The sequence below is a fragment of the Salvelinus fontinalis genome, chromosome 42, assembly GCF_029448725.1.
Source record: "Salvelinus fontinalis isolate EN_2023a chromosome 42, ASM2944872v1, whole genome shotgun sequence".
Taxonomy (NCBI): Eukaryota; Metazoa; Chordata; class Actinopteri; order Salmoniformes; family Salmonidae; genus Salvelinus; species Salvelinus fontinalis.
This window is the reverse complement of record NC_074706.1, coordinates 19,152,454-19,176,615: the sequence shown is the minus strand read 5'-3', so window position 1 is coordinate 19,176,615 and position 24,162 is coordinate 19,152,454. Positions and strand designations below refer to the sequence as shown.

General features: G+C 43.8%; 1 protein-coding gene and 1 long non-coding RNA gene across 2 annotated transcripts; both read right to left on the bottom strand.

The window, feature by feature from the left end:
• Nucleotides 1-505: 505 nt before the first annotated feature.
• On the bottom strand, nucleotides 506-7,451 carry LOC129841428 (uncharacterized). The gene is made up of 7 exons (XM_055909690.1): nucleotides 6,951-7,451; nucleotides 6,761-6,876; nucleotides 6,415-6,582; nucleotides 4,220-4,384; nucleotides 3,988-4,099; nucleotides 3,630-3,751; nucleotides 506-2,238 (listed from the first exon to the last, which is right to left on the bottom strand). The coding sequence occupies exons 1-7, from the start codon at nucleotides 7,213-7,215 to the stop codon at nucleotides 1,306-1,308; spliced, it is 1,881 nt and encodes a 626-aa protein (XP_055765665.1). The 5' UTR covers nucleotides 7,216-7,451; the 3' UTR covers nucleotides 506-1,305.
• Nucleotides 7,452-19,249: 11,798 nt separating this feature from the next.
• LOC129841427 (uncharacterized) lies at nucleotides 19,250-22,716 on the bottom strand. Its single transcript, XR_008757322.1, has 3 exons — nucleotides 21,297-22,716; nucleotides 20,880-21,009; nucleotides 19,250-20,686 (listed from the first exon to the last, which is right to left on the bottom strand). It is a non-coding gene; the product is annotated as an uncharacterized LOC129841427 (long non-coding RNA).
• Between the last annotated feature and the right edge of the window lie 1,446 nt (nucleotides 22,717-24,162).

Below are 24,162 nucleotides of genomic sequence, written 5' to 3'. Positions count from 1 at the left end.
GCTTGGTTTTTAAGCATATCGGAAAACAAATTTTAAGCATAACGGAAAACAAGCAATTGTTACAGGAAATACTTTCTATATACATGGGTTACCAGCATATCTCATCTCTCGTTTCACGATGGGCATATGGACACATGTAGCCTACATGGTGAGGTTTTTACACACATCCAAAACAGGAGCTTGTTAAAATAACGTAGGCCTACACAAAACATAGATAAAAAGGGGATCAAGGATAATCCTGAATGAATCCTGAATAATGAATGAGAAAGTTAGACACACAAATATCATACCCGCTAGACATGCTAACCTCTCACCATTACAATAACATGGGAGGTTAGCATTTTATGGGGGGGTAGGATATTTGTGCGTCTGTACATTTCTCATCATTCATTATTCACAATTTATTTAGGACTATCTGTAATCATGGTAGCATCCACATTAATGAGGAAGTTTTTAGAAAACATATATTCTTATTTACGATAAAAGTAACTCCAAAATGACAATACATTATTCACCATTTATTTCTATTGGGCATAAAATCATCTGAAATAACCAAAACAAACAGAAAATGCATCCAACAAATTTGTAGTCACAAGCTTGGTGTAATCATTGCTTGCAAGGAATATGGGACCAAATACAACATTTTTGATCACTTTAATATACATAAGTGAATTTGTCCCAATAATTTTTGGCCCCTAAAATGGGGGGAATATGTACAACATTTTGAAGTAGCCAAGTTTTTTCCCCACAAATTGCATTTTGGATCCTACCACCGTGTGCACATTGCGAAAATGTGAATAAATAATCAACATTGTAAGATAAACATTCTAGATCTGCTCCATCAGCTTTTTTGACACAGTCTATACCTCCACTGCACTACTTTGATAGACTTCGTGGGGATTAAGATGCGATTATACTCATTGCCCACTAAAAAATAAGTGGGTATACGGCCACCTGCGTACACCCTCCAGAACACCACTGCTCCTACTCCAGGACACTTCACATGATAACTATAGTATGTCAGCTAAAGAATGGTTCGGGTGGGAATTGTAGGCTGTAGTACGTAGTGAATGTTAAAGTCAGTGTGGGGCTGACGGCTGTGAGACTCCCCCCTTTATTCCAGGTGACAGTTCAAAGGTAGCTCTGGATGCTAAGCCTTCATTAAGGCCAGATCAGCACCGGATCAGAGCGCTGTCTGCATGGCTGGAAACTCCTGGGGATGGAACTCTCAGGCAAAGCCATGGTTTATTCACATCAAGGGGGAGAGTTCACAGATATCCCCAGTGTACATCTCAAGCCACACTGCTACGATTTATCCCCTTTGTGGACACTCCTATGTCTGATAAGGCTACTCCGGAAGGAGAAGCTCTTGTAACATAGTTTGCACTTGAAGGGCCTCTCCTTGGTGTGAACGGTCTGGTGCTCCTTCACATAGCTCGCCTCAGCAAATCGCTTCCCACACGTGGAGCAGGAGAACAGCTTGTCGGCGTCCGTCCTATTGCTTGGCCTCTTACGTTGTGACCCAATGACACCAGAGGTGGTAGAAGCAGGAGCCAACACCTTCAGGTGGTTAGTCTTTGAGCTCCCTCCTTGACCTCTAGCCATTGTTTGGGTGTTGTTGGGATTGTGTGCTGTGTTATAGGTTAGGTACTTCTTGTGGTGAACACCCATCCTGACCCTGTCTGTATTGGTGGGGTAACCATGAGGTAACTGAGGAAGGCTAGACCCAGGTCTTCTATGAACCCAGTCACCAGGCATTAGACGAGACCCTGAAGAAGACAGACTTCCTGATAGACTACCGCCAGGGGGGTCTCCCACCCCTCTCTGTGAAGGCTGAAGCCCAGGGTGACCTGCTCTGTTTATCATGGATACTGTGGTGTTTGTATCATAGGAACAGGAGGGTCGATCTCTATCAGCCCCAGGACCTGCTCCATCCCTGCACTGAGACTGTGAAGAGAAGGGTCTGGGCTGCAGACTAGATCCCTGACTGGAGCATCTGTCTCTCTGATGACCACCAGGACTGGGGTTGTTCAGTCCACCTGTCCACTGGTTGTGTTCTGTGTGGTGGTGGAGTCTCCGTCCCTCGTGGTTCAGTCCTTGTTCCGACTCTGGAAGGAAGAGCGATGCCTCCTGATCCATGGTTCTGATCCGGGGCCAGGGTTTGTGACCAGCCACCTCAGAGGTCCAGTATTTCCAGCCAGCAACACCGGATATCAGCAGGTCCTCATGGACTGCAGACTTTAAACACAAATTGAATAGAAAAGTATAAAGTTTTATATAAGAAACTTTGCTGTACACACAGAAACATGACATTATATTATAAAATGTTAACCACAGTCAAGCCCATCTCTAACAATGGGATTCAAGTACCTGACAATATGGCGCCGTTGGAGTTTATTATAAAAAAAACATCCATATGTGTTGATAAAAAAATGATATATAATGTTTTGGTTCCACTGAGATAAGGGAAACTCAGTCGCAGCAATTATTTAAAAAATAGTCAATTTTGTAATTCAGTTCAACAAAATGGTCACACACTCATAACGTGAAGTTAAATCTGGTACCTTCACTGATAGAATGCATTTTTAAATACTTTTAAGGGAAAATGTAATAAGACACGATCATTATTTCACTATAATAATATAATATAATATATAGTATCAAACAGGACAAGGTTGTCACTCTTCATCAGTGAAGCATTTTTACAGACACCATCACACCAACCATTCACCATATCATCTACTCTGTCTCATCACACACATTATTTCCTCAGTTCACCTCATCCAGTTCCCTACTACATCCTAAACCAACATAATTAACTACAAACTAACTAACTAGTACTACATTATATTACACGGGGGCTGTGTGCATTTTCTGCTGGTGTATCTTGAGGTAGCTCCTCTCTGAGAACCTCTTCCCACAGTGTGTACAGGCGAACAGCCTCTCTTCTGTGTGGACCTTCAGCTGGTGCTGGTGGGAGAAGCTCTTCTCAAACTGGGGGCAGCTGTAGGATTTCTCCCCTGTCTGGACTGTCTGGTGCCTCTTCAGGTTGGATGTGTCTGAGAAACTGGCCCAGGACCGGTGGCACCCCAACAATGTCTCCCCCGTGTGCATCTTCTGGTGGATCTCCACCTGTTTGGGGAAACTGAAGGCTTTCCCACACAACGAACACATGAAACGCTTCTCCTTGCCAATACATCTGCTGATAGCATCACTACTACTGTAATTTGTCAATGGGCTTGTGTAGCTTGTCTGAGGTCTGGTTTAACATTAGGAGAGTGTGAGGAGGATGAAGGCCAGGGATTGTCTGTGTTCTCGCAGGGTCCATGTTCCAGTTGATAGATCCTATAGTAGGCAGGCTGAAGGCAGCACCTGTTAGGGGGTTAACCTGAGGTGCAATCAGTCTCTCTGAATCACAACTATAGAAGCAGGATGGAGCATCGCTAGCTGAGTCAGTGTCTGTTCTCTCCCCCTGCATATGCACACCTCCCCGTCCCCGTGGACCAAATCTACATCTCGCCCTGGTCTCATCCAGTCTGTTGTTATGGAGTTCAGTTGTTGTTTTGTGTTCGACTGTCTGTTTCTGTGTTCCCCAGCCCAGAGTTGAGGACGCTGTCCCATCCACTGACCTCCACTATGTCGCCTTTGGTCCTGGCCTGCTCTGTGATGTCGTCCCCTGGGCCCTTGGCTGCACCCGTCTGGTAATCCAAGATGGCCGCCCAGTCTCCACTATCAGTCTCCAGCCAACCACCTGCAGGAAGAGTTTAGAAAATAGACTTTACAAACATGGCATGGATAACTCTACCTATGGATTTTCTTTTGTCAATTACCTGGTCAAATTAATACATTATAATGTGTGTTTTTGTATGTAAACATAAGTTGTACTGATTTCAGTTTAGGAATAAGGAAAATTAGAAATAAAACAATAGCCAGGCGCATCACTATTCCCATATTACTGTATGTAGGCTATATGTATTTCTCCCTTACCTTGCTCCCCCATCTTTAATCCACTCAGCAGATCAATGCTCTCTGGTTCATCTTCTATTGTCTCCTCTTTGACCAGCAGCAGATCATTCTTCCCATCCTCCATATCTACTGACTGTAAGAGATACAGAGTGAGAGGATGTTGGATCAAGACATCTGATATGAGCACCCTGCTATGGAGCATCTTCTGATTGGACCAATGAGTGATTAATCAAGACCTGGCCTTTATCCGTACCTCAGTGAGACTGTGTTTTGTCCTGTGCTGCTCAGCTGGTTCCTCTGTGGGTTCAGGAGGTGGTGTAGTCTGGTTGTCCTCCATGATCATGGTCCCCTCAGAGTTCCCCAGACCCTCCTCACACCCCTCCTCCTTCACCAGCAGCACCTCTGGACCCTCCTCCTCCTGGAAGAGGGTGATACAGATTACACAGACATACACTCCCTCAGGTACGTACACACAGATAAACACACTTTTAACATGAAGTGTTTACAAATCCCCACTACGTTTGAGTCCTATACTGTAGTTACAGAAGGACTTCATTATTGTTAAACCCATCATGGTGGACATGAATATGATGTTGTCGGTAAATATGAGTCAGCTATAGAGTCAGATAAACCTGACTAAACTATTTTGACGTGTACAGTAAGTGTTTGTTAGTGTGTGGGTATGTGTAGGTATATTTAGCAAGTGTATATCGGTTATAAAGTGCTGTCGTTTTTATGCAGAATACGGTGAGATCAGATGTGATGTGTACTAAAGAGAGTCTAAATGAAAGTCTTAGAATGAAAAGTCCCATTTTGTGTTTATTAAACAAGTTTTAAATACATCATATGAAAACCACAAATACGTCTTAACTAAAATGATGCATTAATTTTCTCATTAAAAGTGTCTTGGGAAAAAAATAGTAGTTGAATGGAAGTAATGTAATAGGCATTTCCTAACATCATATAGCCTACACAGTACCAACAGAATATGTAATAGACTTTTTATGCTTATTATCACACAATGTCTGCAAGCAATATTTTACTCAGGAATATTCAACACTGAAATCTTTTACTCTCGTTATTCCAAATGCATCTGTGGATCTTTTCTGCTGACAACAATGAAAATAAACCTTCGTCTTTAAAGGAAGACTCAGTATTATGAGGTTTCCAGGAGCAGCACCACAGATATTGCGATGAGTGCGATGAGTGCGATGAGTGCGATGCAAGACTTTGGTCTCACCTAGTCACAAAGAGTACCTGCGCTCAGCTGCGGGACCAAAACCACAGAGAAGTTTAGCCTCTCGCTTCAACGTTCTTGTTGCGGAAATTGACCCATTACTGCTGTTTTTACTTTGTGCTTTTCATCATCTCGCTGAGTCTACCTTTAATGCAGGGTTAAATCTAAACATCAGAAGCCATCGAGTGGAATGGTTGCTTTCTATGTTATAGAGTGGAATGGTTTTTCTGCTGGTGTATCCTTAGGCATCTTCTCTCTGAGAACCTCTTCCCGCAGTGCGTACAGGCAAATGGCCTTTCACCCGTGTGGACCTTCAGGTGAGTCTTCAGCTGGTGCTGGCGAGAGAACCTCTTCTCACACTGGGGGCAGCTGTAGGGTTTCTCCCCTGTGTGGACCCTCTGGTGCCTCTTCAGGCTGCAGGCCTGGGCGAAGCACATGTGACACTGGGGGCAGCTGAATGGTTTCTCCCCTGTGTGGACCCTCTGGTGGATCTCCACCTTCTGGGGGCAGCTGAAGCCTTTGTTACAGAAAGTGCAGAGGAACCGTTTCTCTTTACTATTGCCTGATGTGTCTCCCCCTCCCTGAGCTCTAGCCCTGTCGTTTGAGTTCAATACCTGATCGAAAAGGACGAGGCCGTGTGAACCGGAATGCCCCATTGACGTGGACTCTGGATCACAATCCCTGAACGTGTGTAAAATGGAGTTGGTGGCGACATTTGGATCTGTCTCTAACCTTTCCCTGTAATCTAAGAAATCTCTGCCCTGTGAGTGTCTGTCTCCTAGGTGACGATCTGCATTCCATGTGGGAGGAACGTCACCCTCCACTTTCACCTCATCTACCACTATAACCTCCCCTTTCTTATCTAGGCACCCTTCAGAGTATACACTACTACTGTACCGGTTCCAGTCCCCTCTGGACAGATCAGTCTGTGTCTCTAAACCCAAGGATATGTTGCCAGGGTCCATCTCTGTAGTGTAAGAACAAGACGGATCATCCCCGCCAGTGTCGAATGCGTCACCATCACCATCCCCACAGGAATAAACCGTCCTCTGGTGAAATACCGGTAAATACTCTGAGCTGGGAGCAGGACGACAGCCCAGTCTCCCAAGCCCTAGTCTCTCTGGGTCTGATCTGTGGTCAGATCCTGTGTGTACAGTTAAGATCTTGGTGTCTGTCTCTGACTTGAGGACGGCGTTCGGCGTTCCACTGACCTCCGTGATGCTGTGATGGGACCTGGGCTGCGCTGGGGTGGTGGTGGGGTTCTCCGTGGCTATAGGGGGCACTCCAGCCGCTCCAGTCTGGATGTTTTTGCTGTGCCGTGGGTCCTCCTCTCCTTCAGACCTCTCCTGCTTGATCCCTGGAACTGAAGCCTCTGCAGACTGACACAAGAAGAGGTAATTACCAGTACTTCGCAGAGAAGTCTCACAAGCTCCCCTATGGCAGGTAAATGAGGATGTACTGTACATGTAAGCACGTGAATAGCTGAGGGGAGCCTTACTGAAAAAAACAGGGACATTTGATTTACAAAGTAACTGTCATTCTTTATGCAACACTAACCTCTATCACAATACAGTGCCGGGTTGAGGTTCCACTCCCCTCATCAACAGTGATTGGTTGGTCATTTCTCCAAGTATTGTGTCCCGCTGGCTTCACAAAACTCCTGTGGCCTTCACCTGAGAGTGGGGAAAAAGTGATGGTTAGATACTGTAAAAGCTCAAGTCTCGGCCTTCTGCTAAATGTAAAGTACCTCTTGCCAGTGCTCTGTATCTGACACTACTGGGACGACTGGCGAGGACGCGCTCTCGCATTGTCCTCTCTGCGCGTTCCCGTGCCACCTTCAGTTCCAGTAGTTTCCTCCGCAATGCCCTGTTTTCTTTCTGGCTTTGAGTTATTTCCAAACGAAACACTGCATAGTCGTCGTCTACGAGTTTACAAATCTCTGCCACAGCTGCATTCGCTAACACCTCCATGATGGAGGCTATTTGAGTGTGAAAAACAATACAGTTAGCCATTGTTAGCTAACGTTAGCAGCTAGCGTTACCTAGATAACATGTATCAACCAAGTCCTGTCTCCAACGCGAATTAAACACTACATGGGGTAAATATGTGACGCTGTGCAGTTAAATTAGTCCTATTTTGAGTTCAAGAGTGTTAATAAAGGTTTCAATAACAACAATAAATACGCTAACTTGGAAATTCTTCTTGGTCACGTCTTTGTGTGATTTTCCGGCAGACTAGACGCTGTGTTGCATATTGCTGCCTGTCACAGGTCGGAGTGTGAATTGCACATTTTGTCACATAAAATAGTTAAAGCAAAGTAAAAAAGTAAATCGGGCCACCATTTAACCCTACACATATACACCACTATAACCCAAAAACCAACCACCCCTATCCCACAACTTTAGCCCTACCAGATCCTACTTCAGGAGAACAGGGGCTCCCAGTCAAATCACTCACCCTTGGGCTATCCTCTATTTGCTTTACTGCCTCAGCATAGGAAACTTTCTGCCCTACTTGAACTGTGGTAATCTCAACCTGTCTTTCTCTCACATGGCTCTTCTGATCCCCAGCTGCACAGTTGACACACAGTGCTTTCTCTATCCCAACTTTACACTTCCCCTGACTATGCCCTCCTGAACATTTCTCAAATCGTGGGATCTCCTTTCTACACACTGCTGCAACATGTCCGAATCATTGGCACCTAAAGCTCCGTAGCGGGTTTGGAAAATAGGACCTAACAGAATAGCATATCCAGTTGAAGTCGGAAGTTTACATACAGCTTAGCAAAATACATTTAAACTTAGTTATTCATATTCCTGACATTTAATCCGAGTAAAAATGATCTGTTTTAGGTCAGTTAGGATCACCACTTTATTTTAAGAATGTGAAATGTCAGAATAATAGTAGAGAGAATGATTTATTTCAGCTTTTATTTCTTTCATCACATTCCCATTGAGTCAGAAGTTTACATACACTCAATTAGTATTTGGTAGCATTGCCTTTAAAATGTTTAACTTGGGTCAAACTTTTCGGGGAGCCTTCCACAAGCTTCCCATAATAAGTTGGGTGAATTGTAGCCCATTCCTCCTGACAGAGCTGGTGTAACTAAGTCAGGTTTTTCGGCCTCCTTGCTCACACGTGCTTTTTCAGTTCTGCCCACACATTTTCTATTGGATTGAGGTCAGGGCTAAACTGGACCCACTGGAATTGTGATGAAGTGAATTATAAGTTAAAAAACTAAATAACTTAAATAATCTGTCTGTAAGCAGTTGTTGGAAAAATTACTTGTGTCATGTGTAACAGTATAAACTTTACGCCGTCCCCTTGCCCCGACACGGGCGCGAACCAGGGACCCTCTGCACACATCAACAACGGTCGCCCACGAAGCATCGTTACCCATCGCTCCACAATGCCCTAACCGACTTGCCAAAACTATAGTTTGTTAACAAGAAATTTGTGGAGTGGTTGAAAAACGAGTCTTAATGACTCCAACTTAAGTGTATGTAAACTTCCGACTTCAACTGTAACCTAAAAGGCCGCTCAGCAAGGAAGAAGCCACTGCTCCAAAACCGCCATAAAAAAGCCAGACTACGGTTTGCAACTGCACATGGGGACAAAGATCGTACTTTTTGGAGAATTGTCCTCTGGTCTGATGAAACAAAAATAGAACTGTTGACCATAATGTTCATCGTTATGTTTGGAGGAAAATGGGGGAGACTTGCAAGCCAAAGAACACCATCCCAACTGTGAAGCACGGGAGTGGCAGCATCATGTTATAGGGGTGCTTTGCTGCAGGAGGGACTGGTGCACTTCACAAAATAGATGGCATCATGAGGCAGGAAAATACTGTGGATATATTGAAGCAACATCTCAAGACATCAGTCAGGAAGTTAAAGCTTGGTTGCAAATGGGTCTTCCAAATGGACAATGACCCCAAGCATACTTCCAAAGTTGTGGCAAAATGGCTTAAGGACAACAAAATCAAGGTATTGGAGTGGCTATCACAAACACTGACCTCATTCCTATAGAAAATGTGTGGGCAGAACTGAAAAAAGCGTGTGCAAGCAAGGAGGCCTACAAACCTGACTCAGTTACACCAGCTCTGTCAGGAGGAATGGGCCAAAACTTCTGACCCACTGGGAATGTGATGAATGAAATAAAAGCTGAAAGAAATCATTCTCTCTGCAATTATTCTGACATTTCACATTCTTAAAATAAAGTGGTGATCCTAACTGACCTAAGACAGGGAATTTTTACTAGGACTAAATGTCATAAATTGTGAAAAACTGAATTTAAATGTATTTGGCTAAGGTGTATGTAAACTTCCGACTTCAACTGCATGTCGATATAGTACTCGTTTGACTGTGGATAGAGATACTTTTGTACCTGTTTCCTCCAGCATCTTCACAAGGTCCTTTGCTGTTGTTCTGGGATTGATTTGCACTTTTCGCACCAAAGTACTTTCATCTCTAGGAGACAGAACACGTCTCCTTTCTGAGCGGTATGACGGCTGCGTGATCCCATGGTGTTTATACTTGCGTACTATTGTTTATACAGATGAACGTGGTACCTTCCGGCATTTGGAAATTGCTCCCAAGGATGAACCAGACTTGTGGAGGTCTACACATTTTTTTCTGATGTCTTGGCTGATTTCTTTTGATTTTCCCATGATGTCAATCAAAGAGGCACTGAGTTTGAAGGTAGGACTTGAAATACATCCACAGGTACACCTCCAATTGACTCAAATGATGTCAGAAGCTTCTAAAGCCATTTTCTTCTAAAGCTTCTAAATAATTTCCCAAGCTGTTTAAAGGCACAGTCAACTTAGTGTATGTAAACTTCTGACCCGTTGGAAAAGTGATACAGCGAATTATATGTGAAATAATCTGCCTGTAAACAATTGTTGGAAAAATAACTTGTCATGCAAGTAGATTTGCCAAAACTATAGCTTGTTAACAAGAAATTGTGGAGTGGTTGAAAAACAAGTTTTAATGACTCCAACCTAAGTGTATGTAAATTTCCGACTTCAACTGTACTCTTAACGTAACTTTATAACTACTGTTCCCTGAAGGAGGGAAACGAGGTATAACATACTATGGTTGAAGGATCTAAAATCCAATGAAAGCCAAAGAAATCCACGCCTAGCTGGAAGCCCCGCCTTCCACAGGTGAAAAGCGTGAGGCTCAATCCATTCCTTAAATTTTATACTGCTCTTCAACGAGCCCAGTAACAGGCGGTGCAGGGCCAAACGGGTGTCGTACCTCGTTTCCCTCCTTCAGGGAACAGTAGTTATAGTCATCACGTTACCTTCCCTTTCAGTCAGCCAACTTTCAGTCCACTGTCCCCGCAGTAAACACACTGTGGGCTAAAGTGGGAGCAGTGACATCCAAGCGATAAAATTTCACAAAAGTGTGTGGTGATGCCCAACTCACCACAGCACAAATATCTCCTACAGTCAACCCTTTAAACAACCCAAGACCCTGCCAGAACCCTGGTGGAGTTGGGACGTACGGCGCTACAGTAGTTAACCCTTGCTGCTCTATGCCAGGGAGATCCAGTGGGAGAGAATCTGTTTAGAGAGTAAGTTAGGCACCTCTTGTGGTGAACACCAGTCCTGACCCTGTCTGTATTGGTGGGGCAACCATGAGGTAACTGAGGAAGTCTAGACCCAGACCTTTATGAACCCATTCACTAGGCATTAAACAAGATTCTGAAGGAGAAGACAGACTTGCTGATAGACTACCACCAGGGGGGTCTCCCACCACTCTCTGTGAAGGCTGAAGCCCAGGGTGACCTGCTCTGTTGACCAGTGTGGTGTTTGTATCATAGGAACAGGAGGGTCTATCTCTATCAGCCCCAGGCCCTGCTCCATCCCTGCACTGAGACTGAAGAGAAGGGTCTGGGCTGCAGACTGGATCCCTGACTGGAGCCTCGGTCTCTCTGATGACCACCAGGACTGAGGTTGTTCAGTCCCCCTGTCCACTGGTTGTGTTCTATGTGATGGTGGTGGTGGAGAGTCTGTCCCTCTTGGTTGGGTCCTGGTTCCGACTTGGGAAGGAAGCGCGACGGCTCCTGATCCAGGGTTCTGATCCGGGGCCAGGGTTTGTGACCAGCCACCTTAGAGGTCAAGTCTCTCCCGTCAGCAACACCGGATATCAGTAGGTCCTCATGGACTGCAGACTGTAAACACAAATTGAACAGAAAATCATAACGTTTTAAATAAGAAACTCTTTGCTGTACACACAGAAACATGAAATTTTATTATAAAAAATTAACCTCAGTCAAGCCCATCTCTAACACTGTAAACAATATGGAGCCATTGGAGGTTATTATAAAAGCGTTCCATATGTATTGATTCAAGAATTAAGTATGTTTTGGTTCGACTGAGATAAGGGAAACTCAGTCCCTGCAATGATACAAAAATAACCAAGTCAGTCAACACAGAGTCAATTTTGTATTTCATTTTAACAAAATGGTCTTACACTCAACTTTGAAGTTCAATACTTTTATTGCGATACATGTGACAGGTCCAATAACTTTTCTCACTATGGTAACACTTGACCTTTTCTGTAAATCTGGTACCCTAACTTTGATAACATTTATTTTAGAATACTTTGGAAAAGGTTCAACATTACACACATCTTCACTACTACATGTCAAGAAAACATAATTTTATGCATTATCGTTAACTGACTAAAACACCAGTATCAACCTAAAGGGACAAAGTTTGTCACTCTTCACTAGTGAAGCATTTTTACAGTGTGTTTGTCTACAAGGCTGAAGAAAGAGGTAGCTCCTTATTAAATTCATTCTTCATTTTCATTTTCAAGCTGTTGGCTACGTCCCTTCAACACACAATACATTTAATTCTACATTTCAAAGGGGGTGAAAAAAAACTGAGATTCGAACCCTTGTCTGCGACAACTGCATGGAGCTCTCGACACAGAGAGCAATTTGACCAGTCAGTTAAATACACTTGATGTAGTTGCATTGATTTTCAGCATGTGCTGTTGTACTTCTCTTAATTCTCTTAAGGACGCTTCCGTGAACAAGTGTAGAAACTCGTCTAACTACTTCGATGATTTGAATTGGCTGATACGGAATTTGTTACAGGAAATAGTAAAGGCCACCTGGTGAGGTTATCATAGGGCTAAATGTGCAAGGTTATGCAATGGGAACAGCTAACATGTAGCTTTTGATCATGTGCCACTACATCAATGATTTTAATTGGCTGATGTTTAAACTGAACCTTGAACTTCTACTTTTTCTAATGTTTGGCCCCGAAGTGTTTACCCATCCCCACTACGTTTGAGTCCTATACTGTAGTTACAGAATGACTTCATTATTGTTAAACTCATCATGGTGGACATAAATATGATGTTGTGGGTAAATAAGTCAGCTATGATGAGTCAAAAGTCATCAACAGACAAACCTGACTAAACTATTTAGTGGTGTTTACTGGTGTTTGTTAGTGTGTGGGCATGTGTAGGTATATTAAGGCTTGGATTCAATACGATCCATCGTTAACCGGCTATAGCCGATACCTGCATAGCTGTTTTGGCTGTGGAATTGCGTTGGCGCTGTCAAATCGGTGACCAGCTGCTCGTGGTTATTTTCACGAAGCCACACCCGTCCCACTCGCGTTAGAAGTTCAGCATGAGAAAGTGTATAGAAATAGTGACACTGAAATGGATTATCATTCAACAAAATAATGAGGATTTCTGTCAGCCTAATCGAGGTATAGATTACATCTCAAATTCCAGTGTTCAAACTTGTAAAGAAGGCTGCATGGGATTTCTCTTAATGCGACTCCGTGCAGCCAATGGCAATGTCCGCTTTAGGTATAATGCCTGGAGCCGCTTGTGGATTTGACAGTGCTACCCCCAGTTCAACCTCCGACACTGTCAAAACATCAGCTATGCAGATGTTGGCTAAAGTGGATTTCATTGAATCGGGCCCTTTGTAGGTTGTATTGGTGTACGCAGAATATGGTGAGATCAGATGTGATGAATACTGAAGAGTCAAAATGAAAGTATTAGAATGAAAAGTCCCATTTTGTGTTTATTAAACATAAACAAGTGTCAAATACACCCTATAAAAAGCACACACACACGTCTCAACAACAAATCGGCATGAACTTGATGAACTGCATTCATTTTCTCATTAAAAGTTTGTGAAAAAAATTAGGTCGTTCCATAATGGAATAGGAATTTGTGAACATCATATAGCTTACACAGTACAAACACAATATGTAACAAACATTTGGGCTTATACACTACCGTTCAAACGTTTGGGGTCACTTAGAAATGTCCTTGTTTTCCATTTTCCATAAAGAGATTTCACCCCATGCTTCCTGAAGCACCTCCCACAAGTTTGATTGGCTTGATGGGCACTTCTTACGTATCACACGGTCAAGCTGCTCCCACAACAGCTTAATAGAGTTGAGATCCGGCGAGTGTGCTGGCCACTCCATTTTAGACAGAATACCAGCTGACCGATTCTTCCCTAAATAGTTATTGCATAGTTTGGAGCTGTGCTTAATTGGGCTCCAATTAAGTGCCGCCCACAGGGTATGGCATGGCGTTGCAAAATGGAGTGATAGCCTTCCTTCTTCAAGATCCCTTTTAACCTGTACAAATCTCCCACTTTACCACCACCAAAGCACCTCCAGACCATCACATTGCCTCCACCATGCTTGACAGATGGCGTCAAGCACTCATCCAGCATCTTTTCATTTTTTCTGCATCTCACAAATGTTCTTCTTTGTGATCCGAACGCCTCAAATTTAGATTTGGCTGTCCATAACACTTTTTTCCAATCTTCCTCTGTCCTGTGTCTGTATTCTTTTGCCCATCTTAATATTTTATATTATTATTGGCCAGTCTGAGATATGGCTTTTCCTTTGCAACTCTGCCTAGAAGGCCAGCATCCCGGAGTCACTTCTTCACTGTTGACGTTGAGACTGGTGTTTTGCGGGTAGTATTTAATGAAGCTGTCAGTTGAGGACTTGTGAGGCGTCTGTTTCTCAAACTAGACACTAATGTACTTGTCCTCTTGCTCAGTTGTACACTGGGGCCTCCCACTCCTTTTTCTACTCTGGTTAGAGACAGTTTGCACTGTTCTGTGAAGCGAGCAGTACACAGCGTTGTACGAGATTTTCAGTTTCTTGGAAATTTCTCGCATGGAATAGCCTTCATTTCTCAGAACAAGAATAGACTGACGAGGTTCAGAAGAAAGTTATTTGTTTCTGGCCATTTTGAGCCTGTAATCGAACCCACAAATGCTGATGCTCCAGATACTCAACTTGTCTAAAGAAGGCCAGTTTTATTGCTTCTTTAATCAGCACAACCGTTTTCAGCTGTACTAACATAATTGTAAAAGGGTTTTCTAATGAGCAATTAGCCTTTTAAAATGATAAACTTGTATTAGCTAACACAACACGCCATTGGAACACAGGAGTGATGGTTGCTGATAATGGGCCTCTGTACGCCTATGTAGATAATATTCCATTAAAAAACAGCAGTTTCCAGCTACAAGTCATTTACAACATTAACAATATCTACACTGTATTTCTGATACATTTTATGTTATTTTAACGTACAAAAAATGTGCTTTTCTTTTAAAAACAAGGACATTTCTAAGTGACCCCAAACTTTTGGGTTATATAGTATATCATACAGTATTATACAATGTATCACACAATGTCAGGATGCAATATTCTACCCAGGAATATTCAACACTGAAATCTGTTAACCTCGTTATTCCAAATGCATCTGTGAATCTATTCTGCTGACAACAATGAAAATTAATCATTGTCTTAAATGCAGGGTTTGATCTAAATGTAAAAATATATCAAGTGGAATTGTTTCTATTTTTTAGAGTGGAATGGTTTTTCTGCTGGTGTATCCTGAGGTAGCTCCTCTCTGAAAACCTCTTCCCGCAGTGCGTACAGGCGAACAGCCTTTCTCCCGTTTGGACCTTCAGGTGCCTCTTCAGGCTGCTAGCTTGGGTGAAGCGCATGTGACCTTGGGGGCAGCTGTAGGGTTTCTCCCCTGTGTGGACCCTCTGGTGCCTCTTCAGGTTGGAAAACTGGGAGAAACTCACCCGGCAAAGATGGCAGCCGGAAGGTTTCTCCCCCGTGTGCATCCTCTGGTGGATCTCCACCTGTTTGGGGAAACTGAAGGCTTTCCCACAGAACGAATGTGGGAAGTGCTTGTCTTTGACACCTGATCTGCTGATAGCATCTCTACTACTGTCATTTGTCAATGGGCTTGTGTAGACATTTAGTGTTGGGGCACTGGCATTGTCTAAGGTCTGGTTTAACATTAGGAGAATGTGAGGAGGACGAAGGCCAGGGAGTGTCTGTGTTGTTGCAGGGTCCATGTTCCAGTTGATAGATCCTATAGAAGACAGGCTGAAGGCAGCACCTGTTATGGGGTTAACGAGAGGTGCCATCAGTCTCTCTGATGCACAACTATAGGAGCAGAACGGAGCATCGCTAGCCGAGTCTGTGTCTGTTCTCTTCTGCCGCATACGGACAACTCCTCGTCCCCGCAGACCAAATCTACGCTTCGTTGTGGTCACAGCCAATCTGTCGTCAAGGAGACTAAATCTGGATGTTATTTTGTGTTCCACTGTCTGTTTCTGGTTGTGGTTGACATTGTCCCCCAGACCAGAGTTGACGACGCTGTCCCATCCACTGACCTTCACTATGTCACCTCTGGTCCTGGCCTGCCCAGTGATGTTGTCCCCTGGGCCTTTGGCTGCACCGGTCTGGATCTGGGAATCCAAGATGTCCACCCAGTCTCCTCTGTTAGCCTCCAGCCAACCACCTGCAGAAAGAGGTTATAAAATAGACATTATAAACATGGCAGAAAACTCTATATACTGAATTTTTTTCTTTTTTGTCAAGTTTATACATTGTGTTTTTGTATTTTACACATAAATTGTATTGATTTCCTTTTTTGAATGAAAAAAAACTATAGCCAGGCGCATCACTTGTGCCAGCAGCATACCACCCTGCATACCACTGCTGGCTTGCTTCTGAAGCTAAGCAGGGTTGGTCCTGGTCAGTCCCTGGATGGGAGACCAGATGCTGCTGGAAGTGGTGTTGGAGGGCCAGTAGGTGGCACTCTTTCCTCTGGTCTAAAAAATATCCCAATTCCCCAGGGCAGTGATTGGGGACACTGCCCTGTGTAGGGTGCCGTCTTTCGGATGGGACGTTAAACGGGTGTCCTGACTCTCTGAGGTCATTAAAGATCCCATGGCACTTATCGTAAGAGTAGGGGTGTTAACCCCGGTGTCCTGGCTAAATTCCCAATCTGACCCTCAAACCATCATGGTCACCTAATAATCCCCAGTTTACAATTGGCTCATTCTTCCCCCTCCTCTCCCCTGTAACTATTCCCCAGGTCGTTGCTGCAAATGAGAATGTGTTCTCAGTCAACTTACCTGGTAAAATAACGGTAAAATAAAAATAAATAAATCACTATTCCCATTGAAGATCTATTACCTCAACCCCATCGAACACCTTTGGGAGGAATTTGAATGGTACACTACTCAGTAATATATTGTATTTTCCCCAAACATATGGTGTTGTATTCAGGACAAAAAGTAAATTGCTTTGCAAAATGTTTTGCAGTATTACTTCAGGGCCTTGTTCAAATCAAATGTTATTTGTCACATACACATGGTTAGCAGATGTTAATGCGAGTGTAGCGAAATGCTTGTGATTCTAGTTCCGACCATGCAGTAATATCTAACAAGTAATCTAACCTAACAATTTCACAACAACTACCTTATACACACAAGTGTAAAGGAGTGAATAAGAATATGTACATAAAAATATATGAATGAGTGATGGTACAGAACGGCATAGGCAAGATGCAGTAGATGGTATAGAGTACAGTATATACAAATGAGATGAGTAATGTAGGGTATGTAAACATTATATAAGGTAGCATTGTTTAAAGTGGCTAGTGATACATTTATTACCTCAATTTTTCCATTATTAAAGTGGCTAGAGTTGAGTCAGTATGTTGGCAGCAGCCACTCAATGTTAGTGATGGCTGTTTAACAGTCTGATGGCCTTGAGATAGAAGCTGTTTTTCAGTCTCTCGGTCCCCGCTTTGATGCACCTGTACTGACCTCGCCTTCTGGATGTTAGCGGGGTGAACAGGCAGTGGCTCGGGTGGTTGTTGTCCTTGATGATCTTTTTGGCCTTCCTGTGACATCGGGTGGTGCAGGTGTCCTGGAGGGCAGGTAGTTTTCCCCCGGTGAAGCGTTGTGGAGACCTCACTATCCTCTGGAGAGTCTTACTGTTATGGGCGGAGCAGTTGCTGTACCAGGCGGTAATACAGCCCGACAGGATGCTCTCGATTGTGCATCTGTAAAAGTTTGTGAGTGTTTTTGGTGACAAGCCGAATTTCTTCAGCCTCCTGAGGTTGAAGAGGCACTGCTGCGCCTTCTTCACCACGCTGTCTGTGAGGGTGGACCATTTCAGTTTGTCCGTGATGTGTACGCAAAGGAATTTAAAACTTTCCACCTTCTCCTCTACTGTCCCGTCGATGTGGATAGGGGGCTGCTCCCTCTGCTGTTTCCTGAAGTCCACGATCATCTCCTTTGTTTTGTTGACATCGAGTGTGAGGTTATTTTCCTGACACCACACTCCGTGGGCCCTCACTTCCTCCCTGTAGGCCGTCTCGTCATTGTTGGTAATCAATCCTACCACTGTAGTGTCGTCTGCAAACTTGATGATTGAGTTGGAGGCGTGCATGGCCACACAGTCATGGGTGAACAGGGAGTACAGGAGAGGGCTGAGAACGCACCCTTGTGGGGCCCCAGTGTTGAGGATCAGCGGGGTGGAGATGTTGTTACCTACCCTCACCATCTGGGGGCGGCCCGTCAGGAAGTCCAGGACCCAGTTGCACAGGGCGAGGTCGAGACCTAGGGTCTCGAGCTTATTGACGAGTTTGGAGGGTAGTATGGTGTTAAATGCTGAGCTGTAGTCGATGAACAGCATTCTTACAAAGGTATTCCTCTTGTCCAGATGGGTTAGGGCAGTGTGATTGCGTCGTCTGTGGACCTATTGGGGCGGTAAGCAAATTGGAGTGGGTCTAGGGTGTCAGGTAGGGTGGAAGTGATACGGTCCTTGACTAGTCTTTCAAAGCACTTCATGATGAAGGAAGTAGTGCTATGGGGCGGTAGTCATTTAGCTCAGTTACCGTAGCTTTCTTGGGAACAGGAACAATGGTGGCCCTCTTGAAGCATGTAGGAACAGCAGACTGGGATAAGGATTTTATTGAATATGTCCGTAAACACACCAGCCAGCTGGTCTGCGCATGCTCTGGGGACGCGGCGGGGATCCCGTCTGGTCCTGCAGCCTTGCAAGTGTTAACACATTTAAATGTTTTACTCACGTTGGCTGCAGTGAAGCAGAGCCCGCAGGTTTTGGTAGCGGGCTGTGTTGCAAACAGGATGCATATTGTGGAATATTTTTTATTCTGTAGTCTTCCTTATTTTCACTCTGTCAATTAGATTAGTATTGTGTAGTAACTACAATGTTGTTGATCCATCCTCAATTGTCTCCTATCACAGCTATTAAACTCTGTTTTAAAGTCACCGTTGGCCTCATAGTGAAATCCCTGAGCAGTTTCCTTCCTCTCCGGCAACTGAGTAAGAAAGGACGCCTGTCTCTTTGTATTGATACACCATCCAAAGTGTAATTAATAACTTCACCATGCTCAAAGGGATATCCAATGTCTTCTTTTTTTACCAATAGGTGCCCTTCTTTGCAAGGCATTGAAATACCTCCCCGGTCTTAGTGGTTGAATCTGTGTTTGAAGTTCACTGCTCAATCTGAGGGACCTTATAGATAATTATATGTGTGGCGTACAGAGATAAGATAGTCATTCAAAAATCATGTTAAACACTATTATTGTACACAGAGTGAGTCCATGCAACTTATGTGACTTGTTAAGCACATTTTTACCCCCAAAAGTATTTAGACTTGCCATGACAAAGGGGTTGAATACTTGACTCAAGACATTTCAGCTTTTCATTTATTTATTATTTGTAAACATTTCTAAAAACATAATTCCACTTTGACATTATGGGGTATTGCGTGTAGGCCAGTGAAAAACAATCTATTTAATAAATTTTAAAATCAGGCTGTAACAACAAAATGTGGAAAAAGTCAAGGGGTGTGAATACTTTCTGAAGGCACTGTATGTCTTATATATCACACAGTGTCTGGATGCAATATTTTACTCAGGAATATTCAACACTGAAATATTTTACTCTCATAATTCCAAATGCATCTGTGGATGTTTTCTGCTGACAACAATCACAATTCATCTTTGTCTTTAATGCAGGGTTTGATCTAAATGTGAGAAGCTATCGAGTGGAATGGTTTCTTTCTATGTTCTAGAATGGGATTGTTTTCTGCTGGTGTGTCCTTAGGTAGCTCTTCTCTGAGAACCTCTTCCTGCAGTGTGTACAGGCAAATGGCTTCTCTCCCCTGTGGACCTTCATGTGCATGTTCAGCTGGTGCTGTCGAGAGAATCCACCCTCTGGTGGATCTCCACCTTTTGGGGGCAGCTGAAGGGTTTCACCCCTGTGTAGTCCCTCTGGTGGATCTCCACCTTCTGGGGGCAGCTGAAGGGTTTCACCCCTGTGTAGACCCTCTGGTGGATCTCCACCTTCTGGGGGCAACTGAAACATTTGTTACAGAACATGCAGAGGAACCATTTCTCTTTACTATTGACTGATTTTGCTCCCCATCCCCGCGATCTGGCCCTTTGAGTTCAATACCTGATCGAAAAGGACGTTTGAATCGGAAGGCCCCATCGATGAGGAAACTGGGTCGCAATTCTTGAACATGTGGAAAGGGGAGTGGGTCGTGAATATTTGGATTTGTCTCTAAACTTTCCCTGTAATCTAAGAAATCTCTGCATTCCATGTAGGAGGAATGTCGCCTTCCGCTTTCCCTGCCCTTTCCTATCTAGGCACCCTTCAGAGTATACACTACTACTGTACAGGTTCCAGTTCCCTCTAGACAGATCAGTCTGTGTCTAAATCCAAGGATATGTTGCCAGGGTCCATCTCTGTAGCGTAAGAACAAGACAGACAACGTCTAATGCATCACTATCCCCACAGGAATGAACCGTCCTCTGGCTCTGCTGAAATACCTGTAAATATTCTGAGCCAGGATCAGACCCAGCCTCTCTGAGTCTGATTTGTGGGAAGATCCTGTGTGTAAGAGCCTTTGTGTTACAGTTAAAGTCTTGGTGTACGTCTCTGACATGAGGACGGTGTTCAGCGTTCCACTGACATCACTGATGTTGCGTTGGGTCCTGGTCTGGGGCATGGTGACGGTGGGGAGGGCTACAGGGGGCATCACTCCAGCCGCTGCTCTAGTCTGGATGTCTCTGTTGTGTCTTAGGTCCTCTCCTGCTTGGCCCCAGGACCTGCAGTCTCTGCAGACTGACACGAGAGGTTATTATCTGTACATGATTTGAATTGTATAACAATGTCACTGGGAAGTCTCACAAGCACCCCTATGGCAGATAAATAAGGATGAACATGTAAGAAAATGAATAGCTGAGGGGAGCCTTTCTGAAATAAACGAGCCACATTTGATGTACAGTAATTTTCTATGTATCACTATGACACTAACCTCTATCACAATAACATGCTGGGTTGAGGTTCCACTCCCCTCATCTATAGATATGGGTTGGTCATCTCTCCACATGCGTGTCACGCTGGTTTCACAAAGCTCCTGTGGCCTCAAGTGAGATGTCCTTCACCTAAAAGTGTTATTGGGGGGAAAGGGGGTGGTTCAATTATGTACTGTCCACATAGCGTCGATTTTGACTAGGTAGGATGCAGCTAATGTCAGAAGTAACTTTTCGTATCAGGTTAGCGGACTTTACGTAGCTTTGGATACTTCACGTAGCAGGTTATTATAATTAGGTTAAGGTTAGGAAAAGTATTTGCTAAAATCCACAAATTCTCACCGACGCAACTTTTGACATTAGCGGCATAACATGCCTTCTAGACATGACCCACAGCATCCGCCTTCTGAAAAATGTACCTCTTGCCATTCCTCTGTATCGGTCGAAGATCTTGTGGGACGACTGGTGAGGACGCGCTCTCGTGCCACAAGTTCCAGTATCTGTAATTTCCTCCATAATCCCCTGTTTTCTTTCTGGCTTTGAGTTATTTCCAAACTAAACACTGCATAGTTGTCGTCTACGAATTTACAGATCTCTGCCACGGCTGAATTCGCTAGCAGCTCCACGATGGAGGCTATTTGAGTGTGAAAATCCATACAGTTAGCTAACGTTACCTAGATAACATCTATCAAGTAAATTCGGACTCCAACGCGATTTAAATTCTACATGGAGTGATGTTGTGCAGTTTTGAGTTCCAGGATGTTAATAAAAGTCTAAATATCAACAAAAATGCTAACGTGGAAATTGTTATTGGTCATTGTTTACTTGCGTTTACACATATGTTATTGGTTGGCGGATAAATAAAAAGTCTATGCGCGCTGTTCTTTGAAATACGGTATTGCTTATTACGTTACACATCAAACCTCCTATTCATGGGCCTTTCCGCATTTGAGGGAGAAAAAGAAGTATGTCCTCCGTGGACCAGAAACCGATAAGTGGTCTTCGTCTTCGAGGTTTAACTGCGGTTGGCATCCAATAAATGTTGCATTGCCGCCACCTACTAGACTGGAGTACAACTCAATTATACTTTGCAACTCACTTATACAGTTCGACAAAAACAACAACACTGAGTTAGGCATGGGATAAACAAACGTACAGCCAATAACACAATAGAAAAATGAAAGGATAGGATACCACACACCCTGTAACTTTTCTGATGTCAAATCTCGCACACACAACTATCTCTCTGCAGCTGCCACCACAACCTCAATTTTCTGAGACTTACGTTCCACCCCTGCAGTACAGTTGATAATCATTGCTATAAATGCAAAAAACAAAAACATTACTGAAACATATCACTTGTTGGTTTATCTTTCTGTACTGGTACAGATCTACTATTCACACCACTCCTCTCAGGATCCCTCCCACTTGACTCATCTTCCCCTACTTTCTTCACTGCCTCAGCATAAGACAACTTCTACACTACTCTAACCCTGGAAACCTCAACCTGCCTCTCTCGCACGGGACATTTCTGATCTGATTTTAGCCTACTTGGTAAATATGTTCTTCTTCTTGAACTGGACTGTTGCTTAAGGGCTACCTCTTGAAGCTAGGGGGCAGTATTTTTATGTTTGGAAAAATAACGTTCCCAAAGTAAACGGCCTATTTCTCAGGCCCAGATGCTAGAATGTGCATATAATTGACAGATTAGGATAGAAAACACTCTAAAGTTTCCAAAACGGTCAAAATATTGTCTGTGAGTATAACAGAACTGATTTTGCAGGCGAAAACCTGAGGAAATCCAACCAGGAAGTGCCTCTTATTTTGAAAAATCCCTGTTCCATTACCTGTCTTTCCTCCATTTAAAGGGATATCAACCAGATTCTCCAATGGCTTCCACAGGGTGTGGACAGTCTTTAGACATAGTTTCAAGCTTTTATTCTGAAAAATGAGCGAGATTTATCAAATCGCGTCAGTGGACTGCCAGATGTCCTTTGATTAGTTCATGCGCGCGAAAGTGGTAGCTCGTCATTTTCCTTCTCTCTTGTATTGAATAGTTTACCGTCCGGTTGAAATATTATCGATTATTTATGTTAAAAACAACCTGAGGAGGGGCCTCCCGGGTGGCGCAGTGGTCTAGGGCACTGCGCCACCAGAGTCTCTGGGTTTGCGCCCAGGCTCTGTCGCAGCCGGCCGCGACCGGGAGGTCCGTGGGGCGACGCACAATTGGGCTAGCGTCGTCCGGGTTAGGGAGGGTTTGGCCGGTAGGGATATCCTTGTCTCATCGCGCTCCAACGACTCCTGTGGCGGGCCGGGCGCAGTGCGCGCTAACGAAGGGGGCCAGGTGCACGGTGTTTCCTCCGACACATTGGTGCGGCTGGCTTCCGGGTTGGAGGCGCGCTGTGTTAAGAAGCAGTGCGGCTTGGTTGGGTTGTGCTTCGGAGGACGCGTGGCTTTCGACCTTCGTCTCTCCCGAGCCCGTACGGGAGTTGTAGCGATGAGACAAGATAGTAATTACTAGCGATTGGATACCACGAAAATTGGGGAGAAAAGGGGAGAAAAATAAATAAAAAATAAATAAATAATAAATAAATAAAAAACCTGAGGATTGATTATAAAAAACTTTTGACATGTTTCTACGAACTTTACGGATACTATTTGGAATTTGTCTGCCCTTCATGACCTGCACGAGCGTGTCGATTACTGAACATAACATGCCAATCAAATAGAGGTTTTAGGATATAAAAATAATCTTTATCTTTAAAATCTTTAAAAGGAACATTTATTGTGTAACTGGGAGTCTCGTGGGTGCAAACATCTGAAGATCATCAAAGGTAAGCGATTAATTGTATTGCTTTTCTGACTTTCGTGACCAAGCTACTTTGCTTCTAGCTGTTTGTAATGTTTTGTCTACTGATCGATAAACTCACACAAACGCTTGGATTGCTTTCGCTGTAAAGCATATTTTCAAAATCTGACACGACAGGTGGATTAACAACAAGGTAAATTGTGTTTTTGTATATTGCACTTGTGATTTCATGAAATTAAAAAAAAATTGCAAATTTGTTTTTTATTTGGCGCTCTGCAATTCAGCGGATGTTGATGAAAATGATCCCGCTAAAGAGTTAAGGACTTGTAAGCAAGCATTTCACGGTAAAGTCTACCCTTGTTGTATTCGGCGCATGTGGCAAATAAAGTTTGATTTGATGGGCACTCCTACAATTAACACATACCACTACTTTCCCCAATGCTACAAATTCCTTTGTCTCATGCCCTTCTGCACAC

Coding starts and splice junctions, on each gene's coding strand:
- LOC129841428 (XM_055909690.1), bottom strand. CDS start 7,215: ATGGCTAACTGTATTGTTTTTCACACTCAAATAGCCTCCATCATGGAG. Junction 6,877..6,950: donor ATACAGAGCACTGGCAAGAG/GTACTTTACATT, acceptor CCCCACTCTCAG/GTGAAGGCCACAGGAGTTTT. Junction 3,752..3,987: donor ATTAAAGATGGGGGAGCAAG/GTAAGGGAGAAA, acceptor CTCTTCCTGCAG/GTGGTTGGCTGGAGACTGAT.